The 15,702-nt window shown below is 39.0% G+C and overlaps 2 protein-coding genes across 6 annotated transcripts in view; one reads left to right on the top strand and one right to left on the bottom strand.

Moving 5' to 3' along the window:
• Positions 1 to 104: 104 nt before the first annotated feature.
• lgals8b (galectin 8b) lies at positions 105 to 7,083 on the top strand. 2 transcript variants are annotated; one of them, XM_047821902.1, is made up of 8 exons: positions 105 to 286; positions 926 to 1,014; positions 1,985 to 2,195; positions 3,421 to 3,540; positions 3,643 to 3,669; positions 3,756 to 3,844; positions 3,938 to 4,103; positions 5,657 to 7,083. In XM_047821902.1, the coding sequence occupies exons 1-8, from the start codon at positions 248 to 250 to the stop codon at positions 5,804 to 5,806; spliced, it is 891 nt and encodes a 296-aa protein (XP_047677858.1). In that variant the 5' UTR covers positions 105 to 247; the 3' UTR covers positions 5,807 to 7,083. The 2 variants fall into 2 exon arrangements, with proteins under 2 accessions (XP_047677858.1, XP_047677857.1); XM_047821901.1 differs by lacking the exon at positions 105 to 286 and adding an exon at positions 382 to 462.
• A 1,155-nt stretch (positions 7,084 to 8,238) lies between these two features.
• The window catches only part of LOC113659591 (palmitoyltransferase ZDHHC14-like), a 52,986-nt gene continuing 45,522 nt past the window's right edge, over positions 8,239 to 15,702 (bottom strand). For 2 of the 4 annotated variants that reach the window (XM_027172489.2, XM_047821899.1), the window contains exon 10: positions 8,239 to 9,442. In XM_027172489.2, coding sequence (XP_027028290.1) covers positions 9,050 to 9,442 — 393 coding nt within the window. In that variant the 3' untranslated portion in view covers positions 8,239 to 9,049. Of the gene's footprint in view, positions 9,443 to 14,884; positions 15,362 to 15,702 lie in introns of those variants that run through there. The other 2 variants (XM_047821900.1, XM_027172490.2) reach the window with 2 other exon arrangements.

The following is a 15,702-nucleotide window of genomic DNA, read 5'->3' as shown; positions in this document are numbered from 1 at the left end:
TTATACTATCTGCTAATAGTAATAGTAATCTTAGCCTAAGTCCACTTTTAAAATGTCTGTAAGGTGTAACATTACACATAAGACAAACCAATTTGAATCGACTCGCTTGAAGCGAGTTGTTCACACAGAACCGATTCGTGCACGATTCATCTCTGATAGGGAAAAATGGCGTTTTGAGAAGAGCTAAAAAAATAAAATAAAATAAAAACATCCTCATCTACAAACTGGTGTAATACAGGGTTTCCCAATGTCCGTGGCTAATGCGAAACAAGCCGTTTTCAACCCGGTAGGTATTATCATATTAGTCCGTATTTCTGTATCTTATCAGATAAACAGCAGCTTTTTGAATGATAAATGTCCTAATGTCCTGGTTAGCATTAGTTTGTATCACTTTACATGTCCTGGTTAGCGTCAGTTAGCATCTGTTTACATGTCCTGGTTAGCATCAGTCTACATGTCCTGGTTAGCATCAGTTAGCATCTGTTTACATGTGCTAGTTAGCATCAGTTATCATCTGTTTACATGTCCTGGTTAGCATCAGTTAGCATCAGTCTACATGTCCTGGTTAGCATCAGTCTACATGTCCTGGTTAGCATCAGTTATCATCTGTTTACATGTGCTAGTTAGCATCAGTTATCATCTGTTTACATGTGCTAGTTAGCGTCAGTTATCATCTGTTTACATGTGCTAGTTAGCATCAGTTAGAATTGTTTAAATGTCCTGGATAGCATATGTTTGCATGTCATGTCCTGGTTAGCATCTGTTTACATCTCCTGGTTAGCATCATTTAGCAAACACTGAGCTGTACACCAGTCAGTTCTAGAGTTCTAGAAACCAGTCATCATGTTTTATTTCTTGTGTTTAAATAAAGTAGAGCTGTTATATGTGAACACAATCGTTAATGCAATCTGGTGGATTTTTTCAGGTAATTCCTTTCACAGGACTCATCCCAGGTGGGCTTCAGCCAGGGGAGATGGTTGTAGTTCAGGGCTGTGTTCTCAATCATGCTGACAGGTAACACTTTACTCACCACTCAGACTGCGATATGAACATCACGCCTCGAACCTGTTAATTTAAGTTAAAATCCACATGGATCTTTATCATTAATATCCCATTTCAACCAGCTTACAGTGATGTGATGGGATTCAAGTCACTTCAGTGCTGCCTAGGTAGATAGAGTGATGCAGCAGCGCTTTAATTCTTCAGTTTGTCCAGTTCTCTGATCATGTCTCACTCTTCTCCATAAAGTTCACTCTTACACCGATAGTAACGACATCTGAGATCAGATAAACGATCTCTGCTGTAACTTAGGTTGTAGAGCTGCATTGTATCTTGGCACTTTAAATAAAGCGTTTTATTTGTCCCTTCAATACTCGTTACTCATGTGACGTTTCACATTAATATGGCATCCAACGCTGCCGGAAAAAACAAAACACGCTCTTGCTGTTTTTCTTTTTAGTAAAAAGCAAAACCTTAGACTCAAACATTTATTCCTTCTGTTTAAGATTGTTGTTTTATTTCTTATGTTAAACACCATTTTAACCCCACTAGCAATGTCCTCTTACACTGGAGAACAAATCAGCAAATTATGAGCTGAATCGCCAAAAAACAGAAGACCGACATTTCGATATAAACGTGTTTCGGGGTGGAGTTTTCCTTGAAATGTTTTGGTTACCCTGGATTAGTGATTTGATGACTCATGAAATCCACACAGAAATATCTGTAACCAGGTTGCATAAAGATTTCACAGGTTTATTATTTCCTTTCTATTCTAAGGCATAGCATACAGATGTAGTCCGATGTAAATTTAATTGCAAATACGCAATTAGCAGCATTTTTACATATATGTTTAGAAGAGTGCAATAGTTGTTGCACAGCAAAACAAGAATCGTGTTTAAAATGACCAGGAACATGATTTGTTAAGGTAAAATATTAAGCAGTGTAGTTATATGTTATATGTAAGTATATATACCTACACTTCCAGGTTCCAGTTTGACCTGACCTGTGGCAGCAGCACTAATCCAAGAGCCGACATCGCTTTCCACTTCAATCCCCGCTTCAGGAGCGCTCCACGCATCGTTTGCAACTCCTTACATCAAGGTGGCTGGGGCCGAGAGGAGATTCTCGATCAGATGCCCTTTAAGCAAGGAGCATCCTTTGAGACAATCATTCTAGTTCAGAAAGATGTGTTCAAGGTAAGAGACCTGATATTCACCTTGAGAGTCTAGGTTTGAGATAGGTTGGCATGTGATGACAAATGCCAGTATTTACCAACAGTCTCTGAGTAGGATATAAATGTGTGAAATCCTAATCCCAAACATGTCTGCTACAAACATGGGACTTCCTGTTTGTCGTTAGCCTGCACTTGTACGGGTGACCTGTGAACGTGCAGAATAATTGACGTGCATGTGCCTCCTTCTTGCAGACAGGTTTCCTAAGTGAGTCAATAACTGACCAGAGCATGTAAGCCAGTTTAGTTACTGTACAGAATTTTCAGGGACTTCCACCAGGTGGCGTTGTAGGGGCAATAATAACTTTGTATTTTTAAGCCTCTGATGCTGGTTCCAAACTAAACTTTAAATTAAAACCAGACCTTTTAACCGCCAGCTGTCTTATTTTTCACAAAATATCAGTGTCTGCTTTGCATATTTTTCTTGCATCTGTTAGCTACTGGATAAAATGCAAAACTAAACATATCTAATTTGATATGTGTGAGTGATTTTAATATCTATTCACTTTTCCTAATTTCCTCATTTTCCAGCTATCAGAGACAAGATATACTGTATTACATTTCCAAAGCAACGTTAAACTAAGCAAATGGAAGTTACCTGCATTTGGTGGTTTGATTCGATAGAAGGTTTATTATAAATGATTAACTCATTACAATCGCTGTTCGGTCCAGGATTATGCGATCACAAAAAAACATGCAAATTTCAGTGGGCTTGGGTTAAGACGCTACACGTGACATCATCACAACATGCATTCAGCCAAAGCCCTCTTGGATTCATGTGCGTCTAACATGAGTACAGTTATGTACAGAAAGTAAACATATGTGTGTTCACTCGAAGGAGTTTAAATGTAGAAGCCTGTGCTTGCAATTTTACCAATTCAAGTAGTTTTTTGCTAAAAAATAAAGTTTGTAATCTTACATCGCAGATTTATCAAAACGCTGCGAGTGGACCTACAGGTTTTGAGCTGTAGCTGTATGTGGTAGCCTGGTAGTTAAGGTGTTGGGCTACCAATAGGAAGGTTGTGAGTTCGATCCCAGGTCCACCACGCTGCCACTGTTAGGCCCCTCAGCAAGACCCTTAACCCTCAATTGCTCAGTTTTCCAAAAATGGGATAATGTAAGTCTGCTAAATTTGTAAATGTAAATGTGTGGTGTGTCTGTACCTGCTGATCGCTGTTTCTCTCCTGCAGGTGGCAGTAAACGGAGCTCATGTCCTGGAGTATCAGCACAGAATCCCTCTGCACAGGGTCGACACGTTCTCCATATCAGGAAAAGTTCAGATACAAGCCATCGGCTACGTCCCAAGCTCAGTAAGAAGCTCTGTCTCATCACAACAAATGATTATCTACTGATTTGTTTTCATATCAGGTTAGTTATTAAGATTTCTAGTAATCTCATACTCCTTTCCACAGGCAATATTTTCAGAATCAGGTGATCTGGTGAGTTCATCTAACTGATATATTACTTTGAAACCAGATTTCCAACTGCACCAGTTACAATAAAGACATTTTCTCCTCACCTCTAGAGTATACCCTACAGAGGCAGTATACTTAAAGGGCTCAGTCCTGGACAGCACATAACAATTAAAGGCCATGTCACTTTATTTCCTCACAGGTAACTCAGCTCTTATCCTTTCTTTTATTAATTTATTCTTACTATAATCTCTATAATATAAAATACTATAATGATTTTTCTCATGTGTTGTAGTTTCTCTGTAAACCTGAGGTGTGGCGAGTCAAAGAGCATCGCATTACACGTCAACGCACGCATCAAATCAGGCACGTTGATCCGCAACTCCTTCTTATGCGAGTCTTGGGGACCCGAGGAGATGGAGCTGTCGTACTTCCCGTTCACAGCTGGGAAATATTTTGAGGTAGGCGTGTGTGTTTAAAAGCATAGGAAAGGGGCTGAGAGCACATCTGACTTTCACACAGGAGGTGAGACGTCGATATATATGAGGTACAGCATGTCATAACATCTGAGAACGGTGAAACTTTGATATTCTTGTACTATATAGTTCTATATAGACTTTCCTGAACTATGAGAAATGCTATACTGAAGAGCTAAATCTCAGTGCTGGTCCCAAGCCAGAATGAAAATGGGAGGGTTGTGACAGGAAGGGCATCCGGCATAAAACGTGCCAAATCAGATGAACTGCTGTGGCAACACCGAACAGGGAGCAGCTGAAAGAGCAACAATAACACGAGCATTGTGGGGATTTTAATAACCGCTGTCAAATCCAGTAACCAAATCAATCCGGTTTACCTCCATGTTATTATGGCACGTAGTTTGCCAACAATTTGTTTCCTGTGACATGCAGCCAAACTCACACTTAGTGTTAAGGCAGACTGTTATTACCACCGTGTTTATAATCTGTACATGAAGAGTCACAAGCAACAGCTTTTTTTAAAAAAAAAAGAAAAAAAGATTATTTATTTAATTTATTTTTAATGCTGTACATGATGAAAGGAAAAAAAGACCCTGATTTTTATTTAAAGCTATTTCTGGTTCTCTTGCCACACAGCGTACGATGGCGACTGCTTATCTGGAGATATAAAAGCCACCTTTTAAATATTTTTAACCTGCAGTATCATATGGCAGACAAACACACTTGGAGTAGAGCACGGCCAGTGTTGCTCTGATCGACAGGAAACGGAGATGAAGACAATTAACCAGAATGATGCGGACGCTTGAGTTCTTGCTATAATACACTACTAATATTCAAAAGCCCAAGTCGGCGAAAATCATATTAATGCATGTTATTACTGCTAAAACTCCTGATCTTAAAGCAATAACTTCATCCGGTACTTTAAAAGACAAGTAATTGAAATAACCTTTAATAAAAACAAATAAGGAACAGCTTATGTAAAAGGAAAAAAATAACTTAGTATTTGTTTTACACGGGAGGCTTTTCTAAGGACCTTAGAACCTCTCATGGTGACTTACATAACATCAATTATTCAGAAATCTGTTTGGCGATTCACGATAGAATAAATCACCATGGAAATAATACACTGCTCAGCTGAAACATGACAACCCGAGAACTTTGTGTTGTAATAATAATAATAAGAACTGCTACTTTAATCCTAAACACTGCCCTGTGCCCTTCCCAGGACTGTTATTAACATTACTGTATACTGTGCTGTACCTCTAATCCCACTGTCTGGCCAGTTACCTTTTGAGTCTGATTTGTACCTCTGGCTTTCTCATTAGACATTTAAGTCTTTCATGGTAATTTGCATAAAGCTTAGTTTGAATGTAGCAAGACATTGAATCAACTTCTAAAATTTAAGATGAAATTGTGTGTGATTGCAAAGATGCCTGAGGTTCCACGAAGTACAGATTAAATCGAATGTTTATTAATCACAGATTTCTGGTCATCTGCGGCTCTTAAACACACCTGTTCTCATCCATCTGTGTCCTCAGATCATCATCCTGTGCCAGACTCACCAGTTTAAAATCGCTGTGAATGGAGAGCATCTGCTGGAGTACAGACACCGAGTGCAGGACCTGAGCTCCATCACCCAGCTGGAGGTCCTCGGAGATCTGGACTTACAGGACATTAAGCTCTGGTGACTGTCAGCTCAGAAACAGCACACGCTCACTTCAGCACTCATGCTTATTTTTTATTATTATTTATTTTTATTAAGTGTCACTTTATAAATAAGTAAATGACGGCTGTGTCACTGATGGAACCTGGGATTCTGAGACCTGGATTCGTGAAACCTTTTTCCATAGTATAGCAATTCTAAATATAAAATAAATGTCTACTTACTTGCTTTGTGTCACAGTGACATGAAACATATTTAAAATAATAATCAGTATATTTTTCTGAGATGTTGCACAGAGCATTTAGTACGGACTCACAAAAAGCTCTTATAATAGCTATAATCTGGATTGAGTGAAGATCCTGGGCACAGTGTCTGTAAGGACTAATCAATGGTTTAAATTTATAGCTTTAATAGCTTTAAGGGTTTACATGAACCAATATTACACGTGTTCTAAGAGTTACACAGTGGGTTAATTTGTAGTTCGCACATTTGCTTTGCACCAGCAGGGACAGGGGTTCAAATTCCCCTCTCTGCCCTGTGTGTGTAGAGTTTGCATGTTCTCCCTGTGCATGGGGGGGCTCACTGACATGCGTTGTAGGCTGACTGGCGTCTCTAAATTGTCCGTAGTGTCCATAGCGAGTGTGTGTGTGTGTGTGAATGTGGACTGTGATTGGTTCCCGCACAGTCCAGGGTGTCCTCCGTCTTATACCCCGTGGGAGTCACTTGGGATAGGCTCTAGGTTTGGCGTGACCCTGTATACAATCATCACTACTGAGTTTTATTTTTGAGTTGAAGTTCTGAGTGCATGATTTTTCTTTCTATATTATATTAATCATAGATAAAAACCTAACTGCCTGGTCATGACACTGAAACAGTAAAATAAATACATATAGCTCCAGAACGCCAGCTCGACTCTACCAGCAGTCGTGTTAAGACCAGACAAAGTGCTGCTTACATTATATCAGATGCTATGATGGTGAAAGCGATGGCTGGGAAATGTTCAGCTCAATAAGTAAACATGAGGGAACATCTTTTCCCGATGTGCCTAATATTTAAATAAATCTAAATAAATAATTATTCAGGGGGTGAAAAGATTGTTTTATTTTAAATACCGTATGCAACCACTTGAATAACCAACAAATTAATGAGGGTAATTTTCCACCCATGATGTTCGTTTGGTTTAAACGGAGGACTGTATAATCAGTTTACAAAGAGTGCAAATGTATTGTTACGGAGTAACAGTGTTCTTATCATTCATGTGCTTTATACTGGCGTGTTGAATAAAGCATGTAACAAACACAATGAACCTCCAAGGCTTTGTTCAGAGACCGAAGCTTAAATCCAGTATGTACACAGGGAAACGTCTTTGCCTTCAGGTTACATACTTCAGGATGAGTCTCTTGGCTTCTGATTTAGAGAATCAATCTGTTCATGCCTGCGAGGGTTGAGTAGAAACGTCAGAGGCCGACTTTTTTCCATCGCATCTACACCACCTTATAAAGCCTTTGTGAAAGAACTGGATGTCAGCTGAAACTGCCACTTCTATGTATATGTATGTATGCATTTACCCATTTGTTTATTTCATGTTATTTCCTCATTTTTCTGTTTTAATGTAACTTCTTGACATATTTTATTTTACTGACTACCTAAATTATTGTCGTCCTTCAGCTATTCCTCTAATCTGCATTTTTGATTTTTGCCACTGGCTTTGGACCGGCGCTGAGAATTAACCCCTCAGCCGACTGGGTTGGTTCCTTGTCCGGAAGTCAAACCCGGTCCGCATGGTGAGAGCTGCTGGTCCACCAGGGCTTACTTACTATTTAAGTAATATAAATAATTATTTATTCTATAACCGGATCGGGATTAGGCAAAACAGATTAATTGAAATAATAAAATAAATGTGGTTTAAAAAATGCGTTACAATTAAAGTCTAGCGGCAGCTGTTAAGGAGATTTGACGTTTAAAAGTATGTGAAATAATTTTTTGTGCCGCACTTTTCTGAATCTCACAAAGCGAACTGTAAATCCTCCAAATCCTTTCACAGGTGAGACTACTTACTCTGTAGGAAGAAGAATCACAACAAAAACAAAACTTTACACTTACAGTAAGTTTTAGGAGTTATTTTCTATTTTACTGAAAGTTTTTTTTGGGGGGGGGGGCACTTATGAATATTTAGTCATTTCTGTTTCATTGAACAGATTTTAGTTTGAGTCTAATGTGAATTTTCATTCATTAATAATGAAACAATTTGTTAGATTTTGGAAAAAACGCAGTATTGCTTTGTATTCATTCGCTAGTAACAAGTCTTTCAATTTCCTGAAAATCAGACGTTTTGGAGTGAATCCTGTTATTTCACAACAATAACACCAGATCACAAGTGGCAGCATTTTTCTATAGTTCCAAAGTCTCCATTAAATTCCTTGCACTTGGTGAAAACTCTGCACTTATGCAAGTAACTGATGCTTGTAACGAATCAGATTTTATTGGGCAGCGTATTCTTTTTTCATGACACAGTATCATAGGTCGTGTTGGTAAGACATCCACCACAGGCAATCATCACAAGATAACACTGTGTTTATGTAGACCGGGGAACAACATCTAGTCTTTAAAGGTACAGGGACGGCTTTTACGGAATCCCGTTACAACTCCGAGACTGCGGTAATATCCATGTGATTGACACGAATTTGTTGAGAGAGGAAAACATTTCTGTTTGTGCCACAACACTAGATCGTATACGTCCATAATAGGTAAAAAAAATAGAAATAAAACAAAAAGAGAGAAAGTTCATGCATCTGCAACATCATGACAACAGCTCACATGATCAACTGTGCAACGATCTCAAAAGACAGGAAGGCGAAAACTGTCCGTTCCCAGTTGTCGTAAAGGAAAACAGCCCAAAAAAAAAAAACAAAAAACAAAACGAAGTGAATCCCAGCGAGTGAAACACGAATCGGCTTTTCAAGTGGAACGTCCTCTTCTTAAATGGTTCGATGCACGGAGTTAGTTACAGCCCTTTGTTTTCGAAGTCACCCAGCCTTCATAGCAGCAGCTTCTGCATCCTGACCGTCAGAAGAGCGAAGACAGATTTGGCTGCTCATTTTGTGGCTTGGGAGTGTGGCAGATTGGGTTTAAACGTGTTCCGGTCCACACTGAGTGACTCAGATCACTCAGAGTGTACTGAGTGTTACGATGAGGAGCTAGAGGCTCTTGGCACAGATTAAAGGGCAGCGTGTGGAGCGACGCACATGATGACCATGCATCAGTAGGTTTAAACAGAGCTGAGTTTGATCAGACCTCTGACCGAGTCCTCGTGTAAAGAGTCCTGACTGGCGGGGTTGTAGAAGTTCGCCGTGTGGCTGTGATCCAGTGGGCTTGTGCAAGGAAGCATGCCTGGGGGCGAAGGAGCTTCGTCAGGTGTGAGGAAGTGGTGCTGCGGCTCGGAAGCTGGAGGGCTCAGACTCTCACCGTCACAGCTCAGACTCGGGGTGGAGGCGGGTGGTGTGGGCTGGCCAAGAGGAAGCATCGGGCACGGAGCACCTGGAACTGGCTTTCCAGGCACCGATGACTCATCAGCCATGACTGGGGTCTCGCTCTGCAGCAACGGCGTAGCGGCGGCCTGCAAAATGAATTTGGTGCTCTGAATGCACTGGTCTTGGTCACACTGAATAAGAAAGAAAGAGAAAGTACACAAAAAAATAAAAGGAGTGGGAGGTGAAAGATGTTATTTGACGGGGATGAATGGGGGAGAAAATTGGACAGAAATTGTTATCGATCAGCGTTGAAGCGAATAAGCAGAAGTAAAAGATGTTCGTGTTTTGTGTTGTTTAAATACAAAAATGTTCTTGTTCATAAGAGCGAGTGCGGCGAACGTGAGAAATACAGAGCGGAGCTCTTCTAAAACTACCATCGATCATTTTCATTAAGCGCAACAACATTAAAGCGCAAGGTTGGTCACAGGGAACAATCGATTACTCTGGGGGGGAAAAAAACATGCGTTTGCTTCGGGAAGAGCTTTCACAACCAATTACAGCAGAACGAATGTTCACTACACTCCCAACACACGCTGAATGGCTTTTTCAGGATGCTTTTAGGTAGTTTAGATGGCGTTATTAGGCTTATATCGGCAATCACAGATAGATAGAACTGTCATGTCGGATGATAAGGGGGGAAAAGAATGTCTGCAGCTTTAATGGTGACAAGAATAAAGTGTGTAGTATGTCTTGTAATAAGACTTGTACCTTGTAATGCCCTTGTTGTCTGCTGTTCAAACCTTAATAACCGTCTATCTGACCAAATATTCTTCTGTGCTGCATCTTTGACCAAAGATGTGCTATCATCCAAATCCATCTGAGATTATTTAATACAAGCTATAACAGTATTACTGGATCATTTAAAGCCACTTTTCTTGGCTTCTTTATATAGAACAATGACCGCAGTAGCCCTGCTTTAGTAGTACACACAATGGACATTTATCTGGATCGACCTCTAAAGTGTTTTCTTTCATCAGAGGATTTTATTTTAGGAACAACACAGAGGACGTTGAACCGATGTGCCTATGGCAATGCTCTGAAATGTTTGTGCTCTCTCTTGGCTCTCTCTCTTCTCACCCACCAGCCTGCAGCGTCCCCGTGTCACGGCTCGTACAGGACGATGATGGGGACAGTGACAGTAAGAGTGAGAGGTTTACTGAAACTAGACAGCTGATGATCTGAATCCTATTCCTTCGAGCCTTAGATTCTATTTTTTTTTCCTGATAGGAGTGAAATCCGATGGAGTCGGATGAAGCCTGCTATTGTAGCCCATCTACATCAAGGTTTTGTGGTGGTGTAGATTTTTCTCCACAGCTTGTTTATTTTGGCTAAATGCAGGAACTTAACCAGCAATTAAAAATGTCCTGATTCTTAATCTGTGACCTGGTAAACCGGTGCACTGGAAAGTCCTTGTTCTGTCAAATGCCCATGAAACAGTCTGGCTGGATCATCACAAGATCCCCCCCACCCCCCCATTCTGAAAGCTGAACAGTCACACTAACTGTATCAGGGTCACATAATGACAGGATGATATTATTCCCTGGATCTGATGCTTGATGGGAACATTCCCTGTAGCTCCTGACCACATGACTGAATAACATGGGTTCCTGTTAAATTGGCTGGCGAGTGTGTTCAGACATCTTTAAGATGTGATTACTCTGCAGCTCACACCGATGTTGATGGATATCATGCGTCTTTCTTAACGAGAGTCGAAACGAGGTCGTCATGTCTCCGGGCATAGCTTATAATTTCATATTTCTGTCCACACTGTTTTGGTAATGGTCCTTAATTACAAAGATGTGACTTAATTATCAAGGCTCATTATTAGGTTTCATGAGGTCTGACTCATTTTTCTCTCAGGGGGATGTGAGCGGGTTACTCACTAGCTTCCTTGTTAATTGGAGCTGTATTAGATAGATGGTGTGTTATTTATTAGAGACGGATTTGTTTTACTGAACCGTGTGACATCAAGTCAAAAAAAAAAAAGAAAGAAAGAAAGAGAGCATGCTAGTCTATTTAATAGAGCGAGGCAGCTACGCAGAAATTCTTTTGGACCCGTAGATGTAAAGCAAGTTTAAAAAGTACGTTTTAAAAAGGTTTGTAATGTTTTAAGAAACTGCAAAGTGAATGAACGAACGAATGAACAAACAAACAAATAAATAAATGTGATGTCTCTAACAAACACTAAAGACTAGTATTTGATTTGGAATTGTTTTGGGGGGAACTGGAAATGTTTCTGAAATTATTTTGTTACATTTATGCTTGGCATAAGAAGTCAGGATGGCATTAAAAGCTTTCTGTTTATTGTTTAGTACATAATTACAGATGGCATTAAGGGTTTTATTTATTTTTTTTAAACAAAAACTTTTTTTATGCACTTTTTTTTAAATAACTCTTACTTAAATGAACCCGTTCATAAAAAAGTGTTTTGTTAAAAAAAAAAAAAATCTGAATGCCATCTATAATGATGTACTAAACAAGAAACAAAGCTTTTAATGCCATCCTGACTAAAGCATTTAAACGTCAAGAATATTTTTCAGCTTCTTTAACTTCACTTTAATGAGGTCCTTTTAAACTGAACATTTTGTTTAATATTCTGACTAATAGAAGAAATTTGCCGACTGACTGAAGTAGAAAATGTGTTCTGAATGAAATCTGTCTCTGTTATCCACTAGGAGGCAAAACAGTGCAATAATCCCAGCTAGTTTGTGCTGATGATGTAATTGGGCATTAATGAGCTGGTGGTTTCATCTGTGAGCATGACACGTTCCTTTTTTTTCCAGCAATAGTGGGATGAATACAAAATAATGTTCAGATGATTTAATTGCAGATAAAAAGGTCCTCATTATAGAAGGATCGTTCATGCCTTATTGGTCTGTTGATTTATTTGGCGTGTCTGCTGTAAATAAACCTGTGGCCTGAGATGACACCAGTGACTGAAGGTATGTGTGTAAATTTTATTTGGTCCTTATTATACTATTAAACAATGCCAGTTTTCTAACGTCATTACTTTAGCATCATCATCGTCGTCGTCATCAGTGATTCTAAAACAAAATGAATTCTACAAATAAAAACAAATCTCTTCCTCTTCCTTACCAGTTATTTTGTAAACTGATAGGTTTAAACAATCCTGAACTAAAAGAAATCACAATAGATGGAGTACGATTAGTATTAAAGGCATGTCTGTAAACCTGGCATCCGAAAAGCTTCAGCGTTCCCGGAAATGCCGACTCACTGCTTGGGAAAAGTGCATTTATAGACACGCTCGTGGCATTGTTTCTCTTTATATAGCACTTCCTGCGGCCACAAAATGCGGCTTTTGTGATCAAACGGAGACATGTTGGATCTGTGAATGCAAGTGACTTCAAAAGGCCTTTATCATTTCCAAGAAAGCTGGACCTTCTGGCTGAAGGAGAACAAAGAGCTACACAGCAGCTTTAAGGGCTGAAACCAAGTCAGGGACACAAAGCTCTCTCTCACTCTCTCAACATTAACTTGTCACTGACAAAGATGTTCTTTTATCTGTCCAATGATGAATTTGTGTATTTAAAGAACACCTAAACAGACCGACAGGTCATCGGACTGAGCTGCAATTTAGGGGGTAAAAATGGAGCAAAACAAAGCACTACAGTATAACACCACCTCCAGGTGAACAGGGAGGCAGGGAGAGAGAGAGAGGGAGGGAGGATGAATGGAGGATTGATGGATGGATGGAGGGAGGGAAGTAGGGATGGGGGAATGACAGGAGGGAGGGAGGGAGGGAGGGATAGATGCAGGAAGAGATGTATGGAGGGATGGAGGTAGTGGGTGAGGGACACATCTTTACATCACTGTATCATTAAGAGGAGATGTTGCTTGTATATAGAGGTGTAAAGGTGAGCAGCTGAAGGTCCAAGCACACATGAACATGATGTCAGAACTGTTCGTGCTAACGATAGCTCCAGGTAGCATGCTAAACTAGTCAAACCCATACCAATATAGATGTTGTTTTTTTCCCCCCAGAGATTTTACCTAATAATATTTATTTTACCTTTAACGATACGAAAAATGCAACTAGTCATGTTACTGAGAAAACTTGCAAGCTCGCCATCTAAAAATGCTGAAATGAACTGGTTAAAAGGAACAAGTTTCCCCACAGGAATTAACAAAGCACTGACACCGGAGACTCCGTCCAAAAAAAGGCTAAATAATCACCTCAACAGAGAGAACACGATGTTCTAACTTTTTCCTCTGGTTATTGTGGAAACTTATTTAACAACCAATCAGAATCAAGAATATAAACACACTGTGGCAAAATCTCTGTGGCTCACGTTCTCACTTTTCCAGCCCTTACTGGTTTCAGCGTCATTCATCATTAAGTGTAATGCAAGCGTACTTGGTAGAAATAAAAAAACTATATTAGACATTGGTCTGAAGTTCTTGCCTGACTTTGCACTGTGATTTATGTCATATTTTTGTTTTGTGGTGATGCGTCGTGTTGCGTGATTGAAGCCGCTACGGAGTTGCTGTCTTTAGGGAACTGTTCAGTAAAGATGAGAATGACTTCTATTTTTTGCAGCCATATTGGTCATCTGATTTATTTATTTTTAGTTTCTTTTCTCTTTCAACAGAGACTAACGTACGTTTATAGCTGTGGGGTAATGAGATACCCCACAGCCAGCACAAACAGAAACATCGATCTAATTAGAAAACCGGCCCCATAATAACAGTCCATCTTGATCAGGACAACAAGGTTAGTATAAATAAGGCACAGCCCAGAGAAAAAGTGATATTTATGAATACAAAACTAAATAGAACGTACGGTTCAGACGGTGGAGTAAAATACAGCTCATATTTCACAAATCTCTTCCCTGCTACTAAGAGACATGGTGCTGTTCAGTGGGATGGGATGAGAGCTGCCACTTAATGGGGAAGTGTGTGTGTGTCTGCACATGTGTATACTCACCGTGTTGTCTATATATGCGTGTGTGTGTGTGTGTGTGTGTGAGCATAAACCTGCTAAAAATGTGTGTAATAATGAGCTGAAAAATGTAAAATTGAAACACACACACACACACACACACACACACACACACACACACACACACACACACACACACACACACACACACACACACACACACACACACACACACACGGCAAGGCCATAACATGGTAGCAAATGAGGAATGCCTAAAACCATTAAGGTCCACTGAATTCTTTAAAAAGTTAATATTATTATTATATTATTAATATTTAAAAAAAATTATAAAACCAAATAATATGCATTTCTTCTTATTATTATTCATTTATATTACTATTATTATTATTATTATTATTATTATTATTATTATTAATAATAATAATAATAATAATAATAATAACAACTTTACAACAGATATACACTAGCAATTTTTTTTATAGCGATCACAAACTGACTGGATGCAAGTGATTTTTTTTAATGCTGATTTTAGAAAAGGGAAAAAATATTAATATTTTAGAAAAAAAAAATTAATTAAATAAATAAATCAATCAATAAATAAGAATTTGCAATTATTAATTAAATAGGTTATATAAAGTTTGTGGCTTTTTTGGTCTAAATTAAGATTGAATAAGTTCCCACATTGCTCAGGGTTTCACTCAGTCACACTACAATAAAGAGATAAAAGGATAACAACTACCTTTTTCTTTCTTTTTTTTCTTTTAGCACTACTGAATAATTTATAATCTTAAATGACTTTTGGTACACTTCTTACTCGGTGTGCATGAATTTCCCTCCAGCAGGAATAAAGTGGGATCTATCGATCTAGTGTCTTGTTAGTTATCACATAAATGTCCATAAAAAGAATCATGATCTATTCCAGTCATATCACAAAGCCCTGATCGTCACATCACTTGTTTTAACTGCTGTTTTTTTTATCCTGATGAAAATATTCTAGAAAATTCTATTTAGATGTGTGGAGTGCTATAAATAATTTAGAGATGGAAGAGCCGGTGCATTTTGTTTCACTGTCCTGATAGCTGGGAACAGGCTGTACTGAGACGGAGCAGAGCTGGAAGTTCTCTAGAGGCTGTAGGACAGAGAGAGTACGAGAACATGCAGACGATCAAGAGGACAAAAAAATTAAAGCCTGAGAAATAATTACTGAGAACTTGTTGCCTGGATAACCCAAAATGCAGAGGAGGAAATCCTGAAACAATGACTGACTCTGGGAATAAATGGTAGATATCAATGTTTAGATTATACACAGGGATTTGCGAGGTAGATTTGTATCATCTGAGACTAATAACAAATGTGTTTAAGCAGGTGATTATCTAGAAGGGTTGATGTGAAGAAATTCAGTTATGGTGCTTTCTGAGATTTATCAGCGCATGAAAGTTTCTGCTTTTCCTGCACTGGCAAACCACTGAT

The sequence above is a fragment of the Tachysurus fulvidraco genome, chromosome 12 (genome assembly GCF_022655615.1).
Source record: "Tachysurus fulvidraco isolate hzauxx_2018 chromosome 12, HZAU_PFXX_2.0, whole genome shotgun sequence".
NCBI lineage: Eukaryota > Metazoa > Chordata > Actinopteri > Siluriformes > Bagridae > Tachysurus > Tachysurus fulvidraco.
Note: the sequence above shows the minus strand (reverse complement) of the source record. Positions and strands in the feature narration are given on the sequence as shown.